General features: G+C 31.7%; 1 protein-coding gene across 1 annotated transcript; it reads right to left on the reverse strand.

Moving 5' to 3' along the window:
- Positions 1 to 10,680: 10,680 nt before the first annotated feature.
- LOC102626574 (probable 6-phosphogluconolactonase 4, chloroplastic) lies at positions 10,681 to 12,852 on the reverse strand. Its single transcript, XM_006493103.4, has 3 exons — positions 12,460 to 12,852; positions 12,227 to 12,362; positions 10,681 to 11,314 (listed from the first exon to the last, which is right to left on the reverse strand). The coding sequence occupies exons 1-3, from the start codon at positions 12,828 to 12,830 to the stop codon at positions 10,850 to 10,852; spliced, it is 972 nt and encodes a 323-aa protein (XP_006493166.2). The 5' UTR covers positions 12,831 to 12,852; the 3' UTR covers positions 10,681 to 10,849.
- Between the last annotated feature and the right edge of the window lie 8,113 nt (positions 12,853 to 20,965).

Below are 20,965 nucleotides of genomic sequence, written 5' to 3' on the forward strand. Positions count from 1 at the left end.
ATATGTGTTTATTTAATTGTAATAAACAATTTTTTCTGATTAATAAAATAAATGAGGTATTTTATTCAAATATCTTAATTGCATTAATACTTGTATTAAAGTCCATTTAATCATATTATATGTATCTATGTGATCACCATGTGGATTCACAGAAGACATAAATACAAGTTATCTTATGATTAAATAAATTTAGTTTGCAGTTGATAAATAAAGTTGGGCACTTTATTTAGGTATAGACTGTAATAAATTCATTGAATGATTTGTCTTAATCATGTATGAATTTATTGATGTAGTACGACTACATTGAACAGGATCACATATGAGATTTAATTAACTTTGTAATAACTGTCAGACTTATTAAATCTCATAGGTGTTGATTTTACTGTAATCTTAATCTTGAGTTAATTATGATTTCATGATTGTAATTGTTATTCCATTTGAGTTACCAATGGGCACGACACATCATTGTGGTCAAGATTACCCGGTATCTTGGTGGGAGCAATTATGAGTATTGGAGTTATGGATTAACAATATAGAATTTGTACAACACATCTCTTGATGGGTTTTCGGCACTTGATCATAGAATTCTCTGGCCAGAGTGTGTCAACATATTTAGTATGTTGAAAATGATCATTAGAGAAAACCAGTAAGGATCAAGGAATAAGATGTTATTAAATTGATTGGACAGTTGAGATATCAATTTAATTAACGATGTGGTACAAAGGATTGTGCAGTAAAGAAATCAATGTGGCTTGGGGCGAATTATTATTCGAGCATACAATTATGGAAGTCAGTTCCAATCTTTTAGTGGAGTAGATTTGGAATTAAATAATTGGGCTAGTTTAATTACAGGCCTAATTATTGTAGCCACTATTGTATGTTCCCAAATGATTCCCGGGTTAGCTCATTTAATTGACTGCACCACTACTGGACTAATAAGTAAGATAACTAGCTATTTGGGTCAAAAGCCTAAATATATCATTTAGTGGGAGGCTCCATTTAATTAGCTTTTGTATAAGGGGCCTTATGTTATTTTACAAGGTGGGTCTCCTATTGAAAAAGAAAATAACGTGAGTTTTATTTAGAGCATTATTTGGAGCCTAGGGTTTTCACTAAAGGGTGATATAAAAGGCTTATTTTTCCCTAAAGAAAAATACGGAAGCCACTTTATACAGATCAGAGAAAAAGATTTTTCTCTCTATTGTTGAGAGAAAAATTTTCTCGTGCTAGTTGCTTTGGTAGTGATAAAGGCGCCCACACGTCAAGTGCAGATCGAACCTGAGTCATAACCTAGAAGATCATTGGTGACAGTTCGTGATCTAACAAGCGTGGTGGTGACGGATCGTGATCTAACAGGAGTGGTGGTGGCGGATCGTGATCTAGGAGCCTAAATCACTTCAGCGGAAAAAGCCAACTTGGATTTTCAAGGTACGATTTCTAGAATACAAATTCTTATATATTATATGAGAGCGATCTTCAAAAGGTTTTATAAAAATTTAAAAACTTGATTTTTCCCCAACAATTGGTATCAGAGCCATCTCATATTAATATATAAGAATTTCGTATGAAATCATTCTTGAAATTTATGTATTAGAGTGGCACAATTTATTCAGATATATATTAATTGTTTAATATATGAATAAAGCATGTTTTGGTTTGTCTTAATTCATGGTTAGATTTTCCGTTGTATTTTTTCTTTGGATCTGTAACAAGAGGGGTGGTTTTTTATCACCATGTTTCTCTCTTGATTTATTTTACTGTTATAGAATTTTTGTAAGCCAAAATTGGCCTAGGAAATTTGGAAATCAATCACGGATGGCAGATCAAAGCGACGGAGGCCGGAAATTCTGACAGCGGCAACAAACCAGGGCACGCTGCAGCAGCGCGCGCGGCCAGCAATGGCCAGCGGCACGCGCTGTGTGCAGCAAGCCGCGCGCGCGGCCAGCAAGGCCAGCAGCGCGCGCTGCATGTGCTGCAGCTGGAACCAACGCTGCCAGCAGCACGCACGCGAGCGAGGCCAGCAGCAAGCGCGCGGAGGCTGGAATCTTGCGCGCGGAGGCTGGAAGCTTGCTGACGTTTGCGGCTGGCGGAGGGCGTCGTTTCGAGGCTTCCCGGCGTGGCGGTGATGGTCAAATCGGCGTCGGAAATGCATGAACAGTCGCTGCCCTTTGTGCTGGTGGCGGCTGGGGAAGAAAGGAAAGAGAAAAAGATGGATTTAGGGTTTTAATGGTTTTTATCATTGAGGTCCCTATGGCTCCATAATTTTTTCTTTTGGGTAGACATGTTTAAATTTTTTGCATTTAAGTCCAAAAACAGTTTTGGGCTTTGTGAATCCTAGCTTTAGGTCCAATTTCAATTGGGCTTAATGGATAAAAAATGCATAGACAAAATTAAATATATTAAATTTATTTTTGGTCCAAAAGTTTTATTTTAATTAAAAAAATAATAATAATAATACTATTTATTTTATTTATTTCCTTTCAAAATTAAAATTGGACCAATTATAAATTTAAAAGCCCAATTTCCCCTAGTCCATTAACAAAGACAAACTTATGGAAGATGGACATTGACAAGAAGCTCAATGAAGATTAGGCTTAGGGTTAATGTATTTTTCATTATTAGGAAAGCCATGAATTAAGATTATTTAATTGTTTTTCTATATGTTATGTTTTGAATGATTACATGCTATGATAACATGTCATATAGAATAGGTAGTGTCACTCTATGCATAATGATACATGTCATTCATTAATAATGAATTTCATTATATTGTTTGAAATTTGCATATGCTTAATAATATTTGATATCATCTATATAATATTATAGGAAGCATGCAATTAACAATATGTATGTTTTAAAAAGGAAAAACTAATTTTAAAATATTGAGTGGGAGAGGGAAAATTCAAGATAATTTTTCCACGGGCTCCATTGTTAGTTCAATAATAAAATTATATATATACCTCGACTTCATGATACGGTGATGCTCCCTTCGGAGGGTATATTTATTAGATATTTTATTTGATGAACTTCTTCAAAGATAAAATTGAAATATTTTTCAATCGATTGTTCACCCCAACGGTGACTATTGATATGAAAAATACGTAGATTGAAACAATGGTTATACACTCAACTAAAGTTTGTTATTAACCTTCCCAACGAAGCTCTGTTAACAAATTTAGGCCCAAAGGGATAACGATAATTATTTATCATGTCTTTGCATGAAAGTAAATAATCTAATGGATAATTGGGTCTAGTAAGTGTAGACATGACTTCCCCAACGGATAGCTTGTCAAAGCGGTACTAGATTATCGTTACAATAAATTAAAATGCATTTATGATTTTTTGCATTTTTGTCATTTATTGTGAATATTGTTTCAAAGTATTTATGCATGTTTATTTTGTTTTGTTTTTCAGAAAATGTCTTCCATCAACCCATTATTAATTATCCTTGTTAAAAATGAACTCACTGGCGAAAATTATTTAGATTGGAAACGCAATCTATTTAATATTCTCACTGCCAAGGGAAGCAAATATATGTTGACCCAGCCTTGCCCTCCTGAACCATCGTTATACGATTATAGAAATCAGAGGGAGCCTTATGAGAAATGGTGCGAAGCTAACAAAATGGCTAAGCGCTATATATTGGCTTCGATTTTTGTGGAACTGCATAAGAAACATCGGAACATGGAAACAACCACTGAAATAATGGCTAGTCTTCATCAGATGTTTGGGCAAAATACCCATTTTGCCAGAGAAGCAGCATTAAAACGTATCACAGATACTAAGATGGAAGAGGGCACAAAAGTTCGTGATCATGTCCTCAAAATGATGGACTATTTGAATGAGGTAGAGATTCATGGTGTTCAAATCAATGATAAATCAAAGATTAACATGGTGATTGAATCTTTACCTGATACATTCAAAGAGTTTAAGGTCAATTATATCTTAAACAATAAAGATATGACCTTAATTGAATTAATGCACGAACTACATGCTATAGAAGAATTTTATAATAGCAGAAAACTTCCTGAAAAAGGATTCTCTTCAAGGCTTAAGTCGAAAGACAAGAATGAGCAAGCAAGAGTTGGGATCGGCAAACTGTCCACTAAAAGAAGTGGCAAGCCAAAAGGCAAGTGTTACAAATGTGGACAGAAGGGTCACTGGAAGAAAGATTGTCCTAAGATTATTAAAATCAGGTATAGGAAATCTTTAAGCTTCCAAATTAGTTCAGATTTCTATTGATTCATACAATAATGAATTCTGAGATAACTAATCTTATTTGTAATTCATTTATTTGGTTTTCAGGAAACCAAGAGATTAAGTGAAGAAAGCTTCAAACAGCAGTTGAGGATGTGCTAGTTTATATCAATTGAAAGACTAGATCAATTTTTACAAGACTTTAGTTTTGATATTTGTCTTTATTTTTCCAAATATTAGAGGAATTTAATTTCGGTGGCTTGTTTTAATAAACAGGAGTACACTGTTATTTATGGATCCTCTGTTTATTACTTATTTTGGTTATTTATAAAGACAATTTATATCATAGAAGTACATTGATCTATTCAAAGTAAGATATAATGATAAAAAGTATATGCATTTATCTAAGAAAAAAAATGTTTCTTCTAACCAAAAATCACCTCTGATATTTATGCTTAAGTCATATAAACTATAATAAGATTTTAAGAAAATGATTAATGATAGACTTGTTGGCCTATTAAGATTGATCATTGTAACTCTATAAATCTTGTTTAGAAAAGTAATATGACAAGAATGCTCTTTTTGAGCTAAAAGCATAACATTGTATTTGATGATTTAGCGCATACAAATGTATACGGACTAATCAGTTTACATGTTATAAGAGGTTATGAGTATTCTATCAATCTTGTTGATGAATATTCATTTTATTTATGTTTGTCTAAATGCGTCATGATTCCATTGCTTTTGAAATTCAAAAGAGTACATGGATAAGACAGAAGCAATTAGACAGGAACATAAAAGAACTTCGATATGATCGAAATAAAGAATATCTCTATGGAGAATTCAAGCATTATTTGGTTGTCAATGAACACTATGATACAATAGTGTTATTAAATGGAGAAACAAGATTCTTTTGGATGAGACAAGATATATACTAAGTGGTTTATCATTTACCTTTTTGATTCCAGATACTAGTATTTGAAACTACAAAGTTTATTGAACTTAGTTTCATCTATCTCGGTATCTACTACTCCAAGAAATTATGAAAAAGTCACAAATATGGTTTGAGACATATTCGTATTTGGAGTTTACTAGTATTTCTACTAGAATCAGAGATAGAGAAGATGGATTCATGTTCAGAAGCTTGCATGTTTTAGGTATCTTAAAGGAATAAGGGAAAGTTTGAATTATAGTCCTCAAGATAGGAATGTATTTATAGAAATATTCTTTACTTTCTTTGAGGAAGACTATATAATGACTTATAACATAAGAGTAAGGTAAAACTAGAGAAATACAAGAGATCAGGTTGATGCTCAGCTTTCAACACCTGTTATAGAACAGGAAGAACAGCAACAACCAGCTGATCAGCACAGGATTATCCTTGAACAACCATCACTTTTAGAACCTTGTCGTAGTGGGAGGGTAACTAAGTTACCTGCGAGATACATATTTTTGGGAGAAACCTATATGGCTATCTCAGATGAACATGTACAAAATCCCACTAGTTACAACGAAGCTCTAATAGATAGAGATGTTAAATTTTGGAAAAAGGCCATGAATCAAGAAATGGAATCTGTGTATTCCAATAAAGTCTGGGAACTTGTAGAGGCACCAAATGGGGTAAAACCTATAGACTGCAAGTGGATCTACAAGAGAAAAAGAGGAGTAGACGGAAGGGTGGAAACATTTAAAGCAAGATTAGTAGCCGAATGGTTTACTCAGAAAGAAGGAATCGATTATGAGGAAACCTTTTTCTACGGTTGCTATGCTTAAATCCATCAGGATTCTGCTCTCCATTGCTGCAGTGCTAGATTATGAAATTTGACAAATGGATGTCAAGACTGCCTTTCTTAACGGGCATCTTGAAGAAAACATCTACATGCAGCAACCAGATGGATTTATACAAAAAGGCCAAGAACACATGGTATGTAAGTTGCAGAGATCCATTTATGGATTGAAGTAAGCATTCCGGTCATGGAACATCAAATTTGATCAAGCGATTAAATCACTTGGATTCATTCAGAACATTGATGAACCATGTGTGTACAAGAAAATTCAGGGAAAATTTGTAGCCTTCCTAGTTCTTTGTGTAGACAATATTCTCCTGATTGGAAACGATATAGGAGTATTGACTACAATAAAGATTTGGTTAGCAAAATAATTTGATATGAAAGACCTGGGGAGGCAAGTTATATTCTTGGTATCAAGTTACTACGAGACCGGAAGAATAAAACTTTAGCCTTGTCTCAAGCGGTCTATATCGATAAGATATTGGCTAGATTTAGCATGGAAAATTCCAAGACTGGTTTATTACCATTCAGACATGGAATTACATTCTCTAAGGATCAATCACCTAAAACATCTGAAGAGATAGAGAGAATGAGACGAGTTCCCTATGCAGACGCTGTGGGAAGTCTCGTGTATGCCATGCTTTGCACTAGGCCAGACATCTATTTTGCGGTAGGGATGGTTAGCAGATATCAATTTAATCCTGGACCTCAATACTGGACTGCAGTCAAGCATATTATAAAGTATCTGAAAAGAACTAAAAATTATATGCTTGTGTATTCTGGTGATGAACTCATTCCAGTGGGTTATACTGATTCTGACTTTATGTTAGATAAGGATTCCAGAAAATCAACTTCCGGCTATGTGTTTACATTGGGAAGTGGAGCTATTAGTTGGATGAGTGTGAAACAATCTTGTATCACAGACTCAACAACTAAAGCTGAATATGTGGCTACATCTGAAGCTGCAAAAGAAGCTATATGGCTCCGCAAGTTCCTACGAAATCTTGAGGTGGTACCTGCTGTAACTGCACCCCTTAAACTATTTATGTGATAATGGTGGTGCGGTAGCTCAATCTAAGGAACCAAGGAACCACAAGAAACAAAACATATTGAAAGGAAGTATCATCTTATAAGGGAATAGTGTAGAAAGGTTATATGACAGTACCCCAAATGGCATTAGATGCTAAATGGCAGATCTTATTACAATGGCCATTAGTGGGAAACCTTTATAACCTGCACTTAAAGCCCTAGAGCATGTGCAATATGCTAGATATGCTTTGAGAGCTAGTGGGAGATTGTTGGGAAAATATGCTCTTTAAAAGCATATGTGTTTATTTAATTGTAATAAACAATTTTTCTGATTAATAAAATAAATGAGGTATTTTATTCAAATATCTTAATTGCATCAATACTTGTATTAAAGTCCATTTAATCATATTATATGTATTTATGTGATCACCATGTGGATTCATAGAAGACATAAATACAAGTTATCTTATGATTAAATAAATTTAGTTTGCAGTTGATAAATAAAGTTGGGCACTTTATTTAGGTATAGACTGTAATAAATTCATTGAATGATTTGTCTTAATCATGTATGAATTTATTGATGTAGTACGACTACATTGAACAGGATCACATATGAGATTTAATTAACTTTGTAATAACTGTCAGACTTATTAAATCTCATAGGCGTTGATTTTACTGTAATCTTAATCTTGAGTTAATTATGATTTCATGATTGTAATTGTTATTCCATTTGAGTTACCAATGGGCACGACACATCATTGTGGTCAAGATTACCCGGTATCTTGGTGGGAGCAATTATGAGTATTGGAGTTATGGATTAACAATATAGAATTTGTACAACACATCTCTTGATGGGTTTTCGGCACTTGATCATAGAATTCTCTGGCCAGAGTGTGTCAACATATTTAGTATGTTGAAAATGATCATTAGAGAAAACCAGTAAGGATCAAGGAATAAGATGTTATTAAATTGATTGGACAGTTGAGATATCAATTTAATTAACGATGTGGTACAAAGGATTGTGCAGTAAAGAAATCAATGTGGCTTGGGGCGAATTATTATTCGAGCATACAATTATGGAAGTCAGTTCCAATCTTTTAGTGGAGTAGATTTGGAATTAAATAATTGGGCTAGTTTAATTACAGGCCTAATTATTGTAGCCACTATTGTATGTTCCCAAATGATCCCCGGGTTAGCTCATTTAATTGACTGCACCACTACTGGACTAATAAGTAAGATAACTAGCTATTTGGGTCAAAAGCCTAAATATATCATTTAGTGGGAGGCTCCATTTAATTAGCTTTTGTATAAGGGGCCTTATGTTATTTTACAAGGTGGGTCTCCTATTGAAAAAGAAAATAACGTGAGTTTTATTTAGAGCATTATTTGGAGCCTAGGGTTTTCACTAAAGGGTGATATAAAAGGCTTATTTTTCCCTAAAGAAAAATACGGAAGCCACTTTATACAGATCAGAGAAAAAGATTTTTCTCTCTATTGTTGAGAGAAAAATTTTCTCGTGCTAGTTGCTTTGGTAGTGATAAAGGCGCCCACACGTCAAGTGCAGATCGAACCTGAGTCATAACCTGGAAGATCATTGGTGACAATTCGTGATCTAACAAGCGTGGTGGTGACGGATCGTGATCTAACAGGAGTGGTGGTGGCGGATCGTGATCTAGGAGCCTAAATCACTTCAGCGGAAAAAGCCAACTTGGATTTTCAAGGTACGATTTCTAGAATACAAATTCTTATATATTATATGAGAGCGATCTTCAAAAAGTTTTATAAAAATTTAAAAACCTGATTTTTCCCCAACACTTATCTCTTCACATCCTATCTAACAGATAAAAAAAAACTAATGTTGTGTTTACTTTCTTGAGTGGGAGTGATGAGTGTGGATTTTTTCTACTTCAATGTTTACTTACAAATTTTAAGGAGAATTAATAATATTATTATATAATATTTTTATTTGAAATAGAATATTATTATCTTTATTTAAAAATAATAGTATTATATTTATTTAATATTAGTAATTAATAATAATAAATATTTTATTTTAAGAAAATATTAATTTTTTACTGTATTATTAATAATAATGTTTCATTTGTGTTGCTCTTATTAATAATTTTTTATTTACATAATTAAAATTAAAATAATAAAAATTGTGATTTACATAATTAAGAATATTAATAATTATTATTATTTTACAACTATAATAAAATAAATATTATTTTATTTTTAAATATATTTTTATTAATTTTGTAATTAAAAAATATAATTATTTAAATAAGGGTAAAACTGTAATTTGAAATCATTTACTCCCAATCCAAGACAATGTAAACACATAAATTGAATTCTGGTTTTAATTCTATACTCCCATTCGAGTGTAAATAAACAACCAACTCCAACTCCCACTCCACACTCTTAATTTCAGGATTTCCACTTCTCAGAATTCATACTCCAATCCAAAATGTAAAAGCTACCTAAGAGTAGAACTATTAACACCTCTAGAAAAGAGTAGTCGGTTCTACACCTCTTAAAATTCCTCATAAAATCCTTATATTATAGAAATTACCTAAATAACCGAAGACTAATTAATTTATTTTTTAATGAAAATTCAATTAAACACTTGAATAAAATATTCTTTTGATAAAATTTTACTCCTACCGATTTCATAATTTATATTTATATTTAATATTTTAGTTGAAAAATATTTGTTCGAAGGAAAATTATATAAGTTTTGAGTTATGGAAATATAAATAATATAATAAAAGGAAACTAATTAAATACTTTAGGATTTGTACTATATTTTATGATAAAAACTTAGAAGAGATACTTGCTGTTTTGAGATGAAATTTTATGGGAAAATAATTAAATTATTTTATATGATTTTATATCTTATAAATTGAAACTAAAAATATTTTAAGAAATAAAATTCAAAACGATGTTATAAAGATTTTGGAGAAGGTTAGAAGCTCCACTCCTCTCAAAATTCCGTTTGTCCACACCCAGTTCGTCTCTTTCTTTTTCTTTTGAAGCAACTGGTAATGTTTTAAATTATATTTATTTGTAGTAATCATTTGCTCACCAATTTGCCAATTTATTTTCCTCCTTTTGTCATCCTAGTTTTAAACAAAGATCGCTGTATCTATTTATCGCTTATTTATTCTTTAGAATAAGAAAAAAAAAAGGAAAATAGAAACTTTAACAAATTTAATTTTAAAAAAATCCACTGTCGGTTGTTGCTATTGGTTTAAAAGAAATGTCAAAAGAAAAAAAATTGTTAAAATCAATTGTACAGACTTTGTTTGATTTTTTTATTTTAATTTCAACATAAACAGATGACCTAAAAAAAGACAGATTCTCGGTCTTTTTATGTAATTCCCCATAAGAATAAAACTGTAACCATACAAAAACGTATTTTTATAAGGAATTTTTAAGGGTGACAACACCTACTTTATATCTCTGTGCCTAGTGTCTATTTTAGGTAGCAAAACAAGTTTACATACCTAGACTACTAAAATTATGTGCTGTGTTTAGAAAAAGGGCTACCACTATGATTGTAATAAAAAAACTTTATCTGCACATCCAAAAAGATGATTATAAAGCTACCATGGAATGAAATGATGATCACTGATTAGTATCACAAAATTTCCAACCAACAGTATTAAAATATCAAACTATATTTATTCAAATCTTTTTCACTTGCATTAACAAGTTCACTCTTTTCTCATTACTAACAAAATCCAGCAGTACTAGTAGTCAAACCACACAGATCAAACCAATTATCATAGCAGATAACAGGGATTCACGCATACAGCTAATTGTTCCGACTCTTACAGCTTTGAAGTCGCGTCTTTGTCAAGAAACCAAGTAAATTCTTCTTCAGCCGATGCCATTTGAACTGGCAGCAAATCAGAGTTTTGATTATTACCCAATGCAGTTTGAACTGCACTTGATTTTCCAGCACCACACACCACCATTGCAATATATGCAGATGAGTTGATTACAGGGAAGGTGAAAGTGATTCTCTCTGGAGGTGGCTTTGGCGAGTCTTTAATGAAAGTAACCCATTTTTCATTCTCCTTGAGAAGAGGATGCCCTGGAAACAGAGAAGCTATATGTCCATCTGGACCCATACCCAGAAGCATGAGATCAAACTTTGGAAAACCAGTAGCAGCAGATGTAGCTAATATATTGCTCTTTGTCAAATGCTTGAGACAAGTCTCATAATCTTCAGCTGCACCTTCAGCAGATAATGCATCATTGATGGCATAGACATTGCCAGTGGTAATTGGTACCTGTTCAAGATGGGGAAAAAATAAATAAACACCTAAAGTAGCAATGCAGATTTAGTGCGGAATATCATGAAATAAAAGCCCTTGAGTGCAGATTCACCTATTGAACATTACAATCACATAGTTTTAATCAATAAGCATATTCTCCTGTGAATAGTTTCAATCAACAAGCATATGCTCCTGTTACTAGTTGCTAAGTTAGCAAATAATCAAAGTTCAAAAGAGTTGCAAATAAATGATTCAATTTGAATAGTCGAATTAACGTCTGGATGCAGGAAAGGATTAAAATGTGCACTAAAGAAGCAGTCTCAGAACTCATCACAAGATCACTTGAAAGTTCAGAAAAGGACAAATGTAAACTCCCAGGCAAGTTCAGAAAAAAGCAGTACTTCTCCGAGAATCTATTGAAAATTCTGTTCGAAATCTTGAATCCCAGATACTTGGTGAGCTGTTAAAAAAATTGTGAAGCTGATAAATAAAGATTACTCTGAAGTCCAGTGGTAAGAAGTGGCCCCGTAGGACTTGATTCTTCGGTTCACGATTCAATAGGTACGTGAGTTACATTGGAAAGAATAGGATTAAAAAAAGAAAAAAGGTATTACTCTGGACACGCTGGGTCACACAACAAGCCTTCATTCTCGATCAACAATAACAACCCCAAAATAAAAACCATTTAATAACTTAATTCTTGTATTTGCTTTCAAACTTTTGGTCTCTTTGTGTAGGAAGAAAATTTTCTAAATTTTGATTCTATCGCTAATCCCAGTTAAAATAATTTATCTTACCCCTTCGTTGCAATCGTGCATGACAGGATATGATTATGAGCAAATTTTCATTTTAATATCTATTTAGAAGTAGAAACAGCAAAAACCAATATCTAATCAAAGCAAAAAGCAATAGCGTCAAATAGTGTACCTTAGAAAGGAAACCATCATAAGCAAGCTTATAATTGCTATCATCATGATCCTTGGGAACAACTCTTTCATCAACCCAAAACACATGCCATTTCGCCCATTCAATTGAATCTACATACGGGGGTTCCACTAATTTCCTGCATAGTCCCCAACCATAAAACCGTAACAGGAAAAAAAATATCATGAAAAAAGCAAAAATTAATAAAGAAAATAATAATAGACTTAAGGACCCACCTGAGGGAGTCGATGAGAGAACCACCGGATAAGACGACAGTGAAGGAGCCCTTCTCTTTACCGAACTTGGCAGATAGATCGGCGGTGTATTTGGCCAAAGACACAGCCAGATCTTCCTCTGAGTCAAAAACCTGTACGTTCTTGTTCTTGTTCTTATTCTCGGCAGCCATTGATGATGATGATGATGATGCCTTGATTCTCACGCAGTCCGATGATTTGTTCCGATTAAGGGAAATGTTTCGAAATTGGAGGAATGAGTTTGGTCTTCTGAGTAACTGAGACTGAAACTGAAAGTGGGTTTTGGAATAAAGTGATTTTGGAAGAAAGCAAGTGGAGAAAGAGACGAGTGAAGTGGTGGTGACCGTCCCCATTTGCTTGTTGAGTTTTCTACCTTTTGACTAGGAGCAATGAAGGAAGGTGAATTGGGACATGCTCTCTGCTTAGTGACGTGGCGGCACTTGTTACTGCTACGTGTATTTATTTATTTGTTTTTACATAATATTATATCACATACCCAAAAAAGAAAAAAGTGACTACCAACAAAATATTACTATCACAGCAATACTCCATTTTTTGGCTTGGTAGTATTTTGATAGTGTTCGATATAAGTAGTTATTTGATATAGTTTATCTAATTATTATTTATTTAATCCGATAATTTTTTATTAAATTTTGATTATTTAGTTGTTTTTTACTAGAGTTTTAAAAAATTATATAAATTATTTTGCTACTACTAATAAAATTTAAATTTTAAACTTTTGAAAATAAAAATTAAAGAATTTTATTAATGTTAAAATATTTAAAATACCATATATTTATTTAATTATTTTATTTTATTTTTTTCATAATATAATTTTAAAAAATTTATCTATTAAAATAATTTTATAATTTTTATTAAAAAATTTTATTGACAACGAAATAATTAAAAATATTTTAGTAAAAATTTTATTTTAAAAGTTTTATTAATAAAAATTTTATTTAAATAAGATATATTTAAAAAATTATACCTATATGATGCACTCTAATATATATTATCAATATTGATGATTTTTTTTTTCAAGTTTAATATGTTTGCTAACGTAGAGACTTGCTTGGATGGATCAAAGTAACTGCTATAGGAATTCTCCATTGCTCATAGGACCCACAGCAAATGCGATTATTCCTTCATCTTCATTTTCTGTACACAAGTGGCCGACCATCAACTCAAATCACATAAAGTGTCTGCAGTACGAGAGGGATTCTTCTTTTGCCAGCTTTTTCTTTTATTTTTTATTTTATTGTTCTTTATGAGATTTTATTAGCGTCCTTAAGGCTATTTTACGGTTACTTTTTAATGTTGTTTGTTATTCAGATCGGAATAATACGTTGGCAACTTGGCATTATAGGCCGTTGTGTCGACTCCAATGATGGCGCGTGGAGATTCTAATAGTTCAATGGTGGCAGTGTTTGTATAAGTTTTCTAGGGAATTATTCGTAGATGATATTATTTTTGGTGAGGCTGTGTCTTGTTCTTTAGTTAGTGAGATCAATTTACCTCTTTAATTATTAAGTCGAATTCATTATGTGTATTACTAAAATAAATCATTATAATTCGTTATGTCCTAAGGGTTTCTACCTAGTAGACTTTGAGTTAATCTGATTCTTTTGTATGATAGAATTTTTTCTATCCCACTTTACTTATAAACTTTTGACAAATTTGATAACATGATTATTCTAAATTCCATTTAAAAAAAGTACAATAATCAAAGAAAATAATAAATAATACACTCCCGGAGATTCAAACCTAGACATGTCAAATTTTTTGCATTCGTTTTTATAAATCGGTTAATCAACATAACTCTAAATACAATGCAAGAATTCTGGGCCACTTTAAGTATATGTAAACTAGACAGTCGCCTAAAGCCCCAAGTTAGTTTTCTTTGTTGGTGGGAATTCTATGGCCGCTATTTCCCTTTTCACTTGACATATCTTTAAATGATCGTACAAGTGCTTTGTTCCATCAGTATTCCTTGCTACCAATGCATTATAGCAACATTGCACACGGCCTTATCAATCCCATTAATGTTTTTCTTCTCAAAATGCTCCCACACAATTGACCTCAACCTTCCTCTACGTCACAACCCACAATGAGTGACACTAGCGGTTGAATCACCTTGAGTTTGATTGCCATCACCATCCATTAAGTGCGGTGTGGGCAAAGAACCTGACATATTGAACGCCGAACCTACAATCAATAATATTATTCTTTATTAAATCTATTAGGGGTGTTAAGAATCCAATCTGATCCGCTTAATTAATCTGATCCGTAAAAATCTAATTTGTGGATTGGTAAATTAGAATAGATTGAAAATTTAAAAATTCGCAGTCGGTGGATTGGATATAGATTTACTTCTGTAAATCCATAAAAATCTGCGAATCCGCAAAAAAATATTTATTTAATAAAAAAATTAAACTTGTAAATATGACATTATACTTATTAATAAATAAATAAGTTAAAATATAGTTACTTTAATACCATATTATATTTTATTCCATAATAATATAAAATAAAAACAATTAAATAAAAAATATAGCTTTTTAAGTAGTTAATTTTCATGTTCTGATCTAAACAAATAAGATTTTTTTTTCTTTTTAGTGCGTTATATTTTGAAAATTTGAATGTATTTTCTAACTTTATTTAATAATTAATTTATTTAAATCTTATTTAATTTTAAATTTGATCAGTAATAAAATTATTTTTATAATAATTTTTTTATTTAGTTAGTTTGTGAATAGGACATAATTAAAAATATTTAGCCTGCAAACCAATCCGCAAAATGGTAGATTGAATATGGATTGGGTCAAATCCGCATCTGATCTGCATGTGTATGGATTAGATTTAGATTGAATTTCATCAATCCGTGAATTAGATTAAATTAAAAATTTATAATTTACAAAATCATAGATCAAATATGAATTGATGTCCAATCTACAAGATCCGATCAACGAACACCCCGAATCTATAAACACATATGTAAATGAAAATATCATCACATCCTAGAAATAAATAGATAGCACACATGCAGCTGCATTATAAAGCATGTGTAGTGAAGGTGTATATTTGACATGTGTAGTGAAGGTGTATATTTGATAATGAAAATAATATTTGATAACTGGACATGCAATATCACCAGTTAATTTACTTTGGCATGTTTCCTAAAGGAGACAAAAATCAATGACTCAATTTATCAAAGACATAATAATTTTACTTTGTGGGTGGTATTTGCCTTTATTTAGTCAATGCGATTAGCATTGTTGAGTAGTAGCAAACAAAAACACAAAGTAAATCCAAGATTTTCATTGTCTGGAAATTTCTTTCCAGTTAATTAGTGCTTTCTCTATGTTGCCATTCACAAAAGATATTTCAATTCAATAACTGTCCTCTGTGCATCATTGTGTGAATAATACTTTCTTACTTGTAACTGTTCATTGTATAAATTCAAGAGTCTGTGGCTAATTAATTTGAATTGAAATCTTTGGCTCCCCTAAAGCTTTCCTTTAGAGATCAATTTGTCATACTCTCTAGAAGGAAAATAATAGAAAACCTATTACACTAGCCACATGACGTGAAGTCTTAAAGAAATAAAACCCCTTTCTTTTTGGCACTCGGAGCCTTCAATTACAAGCAAATAAAGAGTGTGTTTGAAATTGAGGTGCTGTAACTTTTAAATTACAGTTAGTGTGGAAAAAAAATACTATATAAAACAAAAGTTAATAATTTATAGTGAATATAAACTTTAAATAATAATTTTAAAAAATTATTAAAAATATAATAGATTTTTTATTATATAAGTGAAAAATCATATCAACATAGTTTCCAAACTACAACTGGTAGTATTTACCAAACACTTTAGTGCTGTACCTTTTAAGCTACAGCTGCCCAACATCAATCCCAAACGCACCCTAAAACTATAAAACTATTGACACAACCAAGAATCAACACACACCAGGAGCATTACATTTTATTTCACTTTAGTGATAATAAAAATTTTCAACAGGGAGTAATAGGAACCAAAGTAGATTAACTAAAAATCAATTAAGAAAATTATTGCATTATTTGAATCAATCCACCAAAATCTTATGACTTGAAGGCTAATTTAATATTACTTAATCACTAGACAAAATATAAATTTATTAATTCATTGTCACTTGTTACACAGTCTCAAATGAAATTCCAACAATAAATTCAAGCAACATACCAACTACAAAATTTCCAAACAAAATTCTAGAAAGGGTAATGTCCAAAATCAAAAATCAATATTATCGAAAACATAATGCTCAAATTTCTATGTAATAAAACAATCGGCCATTAATTAATGAAATTCCAGCAAAAAAATAAAATAAAATAAAAAAGTAAAACTAAAAAATTTACCTCTTGTAAATTAGAGAGTGCTCAAGCAAAGAGTAGCGGAAACCGCATTGCTGGAGTACATAGAAAAATTGACACCGCCGTCGAGAAGTAGCACAAATGGCATCGGATAGCCAAATAGTAGGAATCGATGTCGGCTTGGAGGTGACGTGATGGCCGGGAAGGGAGCTCTAGTGGAGACTTAGAGGTGGCGATGGGATTGATAGTGTTTTGAGAGAGAGCCATGAGTTTTTTTTTTTTTTATAGGAAAACTATTGCTCATGATATTTACACCATATAAATTATTGAGACCAGTTTATATCAACTCTGATATGGTACCGCTCAAATTTTTTAACCCTCTCAAATATTCGAGGGACGCCCAACTCCAATCCTGGGAGAAAGACTGTTTTCACTCAAGCTCTGAGACTCCAAGGACATAAATTTAAATTAAACTATTGCAATGCATCTGCGGGGGTCCAAAGCACTTCCCTCACATTTGTGAGGGAATGGCTCTAGTCACTTGGGCTAAGCCCGAGTGGTTAGAGAGCCATGAGTTTTAGATCTAGGTTTTTGTTATTTTTTAATCATTTGATTAATTTAAAATACATTTTGATTTTAAAAAAATATTTCGGATTTGGGTTTCGAGGCCTAAAAAATCCCTAAGTCCAAACCCAATATATATTTGGGGTTTGGGTTTATGCCCAACATAGACCCATTTTTAATTTTAAAACATTTCAGAGCCTATACCCGACCCGAATTAATTGGGGCAATGCAGGTATAGGCCCTTGTGGTGAATGTTGCCATCTCTAGGTACATGCATCATGCATGCATGCCCATATGTGCTTATGTTATACAATTAATTTAAGAATTAATAAAATTATTATTTGATCTATTTTACTTTTGTTTTTCTTTTAATTTTGCGGTATTAATTATGTCTTACTAATTATGGACATGTAGATGAACACAAAACATTGACTTATTCTTTATGATAGCTTATTAACTAACTATCTTGCAATAGGGGCGTTTAGAATCTAATCTGATCCGCCCAATCTATTAGATCTACAAAAATCTTATCCGTAAAAATATGATATGTGGATTCGTCGATTGGATTGGATTAAAAATTAAAAAAATCTACAGTCGATGGATTAGATATGACATTACTACTTATGAGTTAAAATATAGTTACATTAATATCATATTATATCTGATTCAATAATAATATAAAATAAAATAATTAAATAATCTGACCACAAAAATAAAAGCCTAGTGAAAAAAATTCAGTCCAAATTTTATGATTAAAATTGACTTGTGGCAAGGAGCGAAGTTGGAGTTTTTTCAAAGGTGGGCTAAAATAATTTTTAATGAAGGTATTAATTATTGGATTTATTTTTTTTTAAGAAAAAAGTTAAATCTCAACCTTACATTTACAAGAAATATATACTACTAAAAAGATACTAGAAATGTATTCACTTAGTAACTTGTATCCCATACTATATATACATGGTGGAGTTCAGAGTTTAACTTTATAGGGGCTAGATTAAAACATTTCAAAACTGATTATATGATTGTTTTGAATTGTATAGGCAATAACATGTAAAAGTTTTATTTTTGTAGTATAAAGTTTTTTCCCTATTTAAAAACAAGATAATACAAATTTGAGTAAGATAAAGTCAATAAAACATCAAAAAAAAGAGTAGGTTCACATGTTTCAAACAAAGAAAAGGGAAAAGAAATTATTAAAAAAATTAATAATTGTAAAGATGTACTTTGTTCTTAGAATTAATGTTTGCGGGATCATAGATAACTTAAATGAATTTGTCTAAAGCTTAAAAAATGTGAGAGAATGTGCAATCCTACGGGGACTAAAATGAAGATTTTACATCTAAAACTTATAATATTATCATATTTTATTTAGGAATTCATTGATTCTAGAAAAAATGAATCATATTATGAGAGCTTGATTTTCTGGGGTAGTTTTGTTAATGATTTGTGTTGATTCATCTTAAAACACTTTTTTAGGGATAGCAAAACTTAAATGAAATTAAAAACAATATAATATATGTTTTAGTTCATTTCAAATGAGCTAATTGAGCTTTTAGAGCAGTCGATGCCTTTGTCGGTCGCTCAAATTTTAGGTAAATTGGTTCCATCTTTCACTGCTAGTGCATGTAACCGTTGATGAGATATTTTAGGAGGATTTAGGCTGATCTTGTAGGGTCCATATGTAGCAACTTCAAGGCATTTTAGAAGACATATTTCTTAGGTTAATAGGGTAAGTTGTGCTCTTTTTTGGTAATATTTTTGTTTTACCCCCACCCCTTGATGAACATTAAATCATGGTTTAATTTTGTGTTACCCCTAGTGAAGTGACAATCTTCAAATTACCCCACTTACTATTAAAAATATCAATCTACCCCCCAAAACTCGTTATTTTTAACCATTGACCGCCACTGACTCATGAAAGTACAAAAATATCCCTACCCTAACAAAATATTCTTGTAACGGCTTTGTAAGGTTAACAACAATTATTGATATATGTTAAGTCATTGAAAATGTAAAAAATTAACTATTAAATTATTAATATGCAAATACTGAATAAATGATTAAAAAAATGTGGAAAGAGCTTCATGGGCCTGAAAAAGTGATTAGTTTCCCTTAATTAGACATATTAGTTAGGGAAATTACAAGCTATGTCATCGTATGCAAATTATGATAAATGGAATAAAATTTTACACGTGTCCAACTAGTTTAAAATTCAAATTGATTGTGCACAGCATTGTTTCATAAATTTACAAAGACCCTTGTACACAACCCACCAGCCCCAAAGCATCAAAATCCATCTATTGCTGCAAAAGCTTCAACAAAGCAATGAGAATGCCATCCTCTAGAGGAAGCTCCAACAACTTTTTTTATGAAGACAAAGAAGAGAAGTTGTAAGTGAACGGCAAGATCATCAAGTTTAGAAACAAATCATGTACTGACTGTGGTGAATGAGCCACAATCAAAGTTTTTGAATTTGCTGCAAATCCTAAGAGGCTTTATTACAAATGTGAGAGGCCAGGCTGCGATTACTTTAAAAGGTAGGAACCATCTAGCATTGAGTACAAGGTGATTGCAAGAGGGTTGGGTAAGCTGCAAGCTAAAGAAGAGAACCAAACTTTCCATCACGAAAATAAGAAGCTGACAACAATGACCACCAAGCTTATTGCAAAATCAGACAAGATAAAGAACTTGTTGTATACCATCATCATAATGCAATTACTGTGTATTATGTACATTTATCATTTTAGGTAGAAAATAAATAAATAGGATGACTACAAGGCTTAAATAATAAAGTTAAATAAGTAGAGCACGAACATAAGTAATGAAAATGATGTCTTTCATTATCAAAAGTTGTAGTTCATTACATTAATAGTACATGAGTTGTTGTACATGAACTTTTGTACATAAGGTGATCAAAATGATGTATTTCATTATCAAAAGTTGTAGTTCATTACATTGATAACACATGAGCTATTGTTCATATATATATATATATATATATATATATATAGAAATGTTCCAATCCGGAATTTTAAAGTACGGGAAAGTGCGGGAAACCTTTAAAACCACATGGTTTTAAAGGCTTAAAACTGTAAGCCTTTAAAGTCATGCGGTTTTAAATCTTTCCCGAATTTTTCCATACTTTTAAAATCCCTGACCAGAAAACTACACAAAAAATTAGCTGAATATTTGCACACTTCTGTTACTGCTCCTCTTACCTTTGTCCAAAACATGAATTGCAACACGTCAGAAAATTTAGGCTAAATTTCTTGCTTTCCGACTGTCATATTCATTCATTGCCATAATACATTATTAGAGATATGAAGTTATACAAAATGACCAGTATCATTTGTTAGTGGTGAATATGTAATTAATGAATGAATGATGTTGCCCTATGCCTTTACCTAGAGCATACTCTACAATAGAACCCAACAACAATACTTTACAAACAATTTAACACAATCTACATTTTCCCAAAAGAACATTCATTCATTTCTTTTTTCCCTGTTAGAAATAATTATGGTTTTGATATCCGGTAGGAATAATAAGAATAAAAAAAAGTCCAGGTTGGTTGGTG

Source organism: Citrus sinensis, chromosome 3 (assembly GCF_022201045.2).
Source record: "Citrus sinensis cultivar Valencia sweet orange chromosome 3, DVS_A1.0, whole genome shotgun sequence".
Classification (NCBI taxonomy): domain Eukaryota; kingdom Viridiplantae; phylum Streptophyta; class Magnoliopsida; order Sapindales; family Rutaceae; genus Citrus; species Citrus sinensis.

What these genes read in the sequence shown, in the direction of transcription:
- LOC102626574 (XM_006493103.4), bottom strand. Translation starts at nt 12,830, where the DNA reads ATGGGGACGGTCACCACCACTTCACTCGTCTCTTTCTCCACTTGCTTT. An exon ending in TCTCTCATCGACTCCCTCAG is followed by an intron (nt 12,363 to 12,459) that starts GTGGGTCCTTAA and finishes GGGACTATGCAG; the next exon opens with GAAATTAGTGGAACCCCCGT. An exon ending in ATGATGGTTTCCTTTCTAAG is followed by an intron (nt 11,315 to 12,226) that starts GTACACTATTTG and finishes CATCTTGAACAG; the next exon opens with GTACCAATTACCACTGGCAA.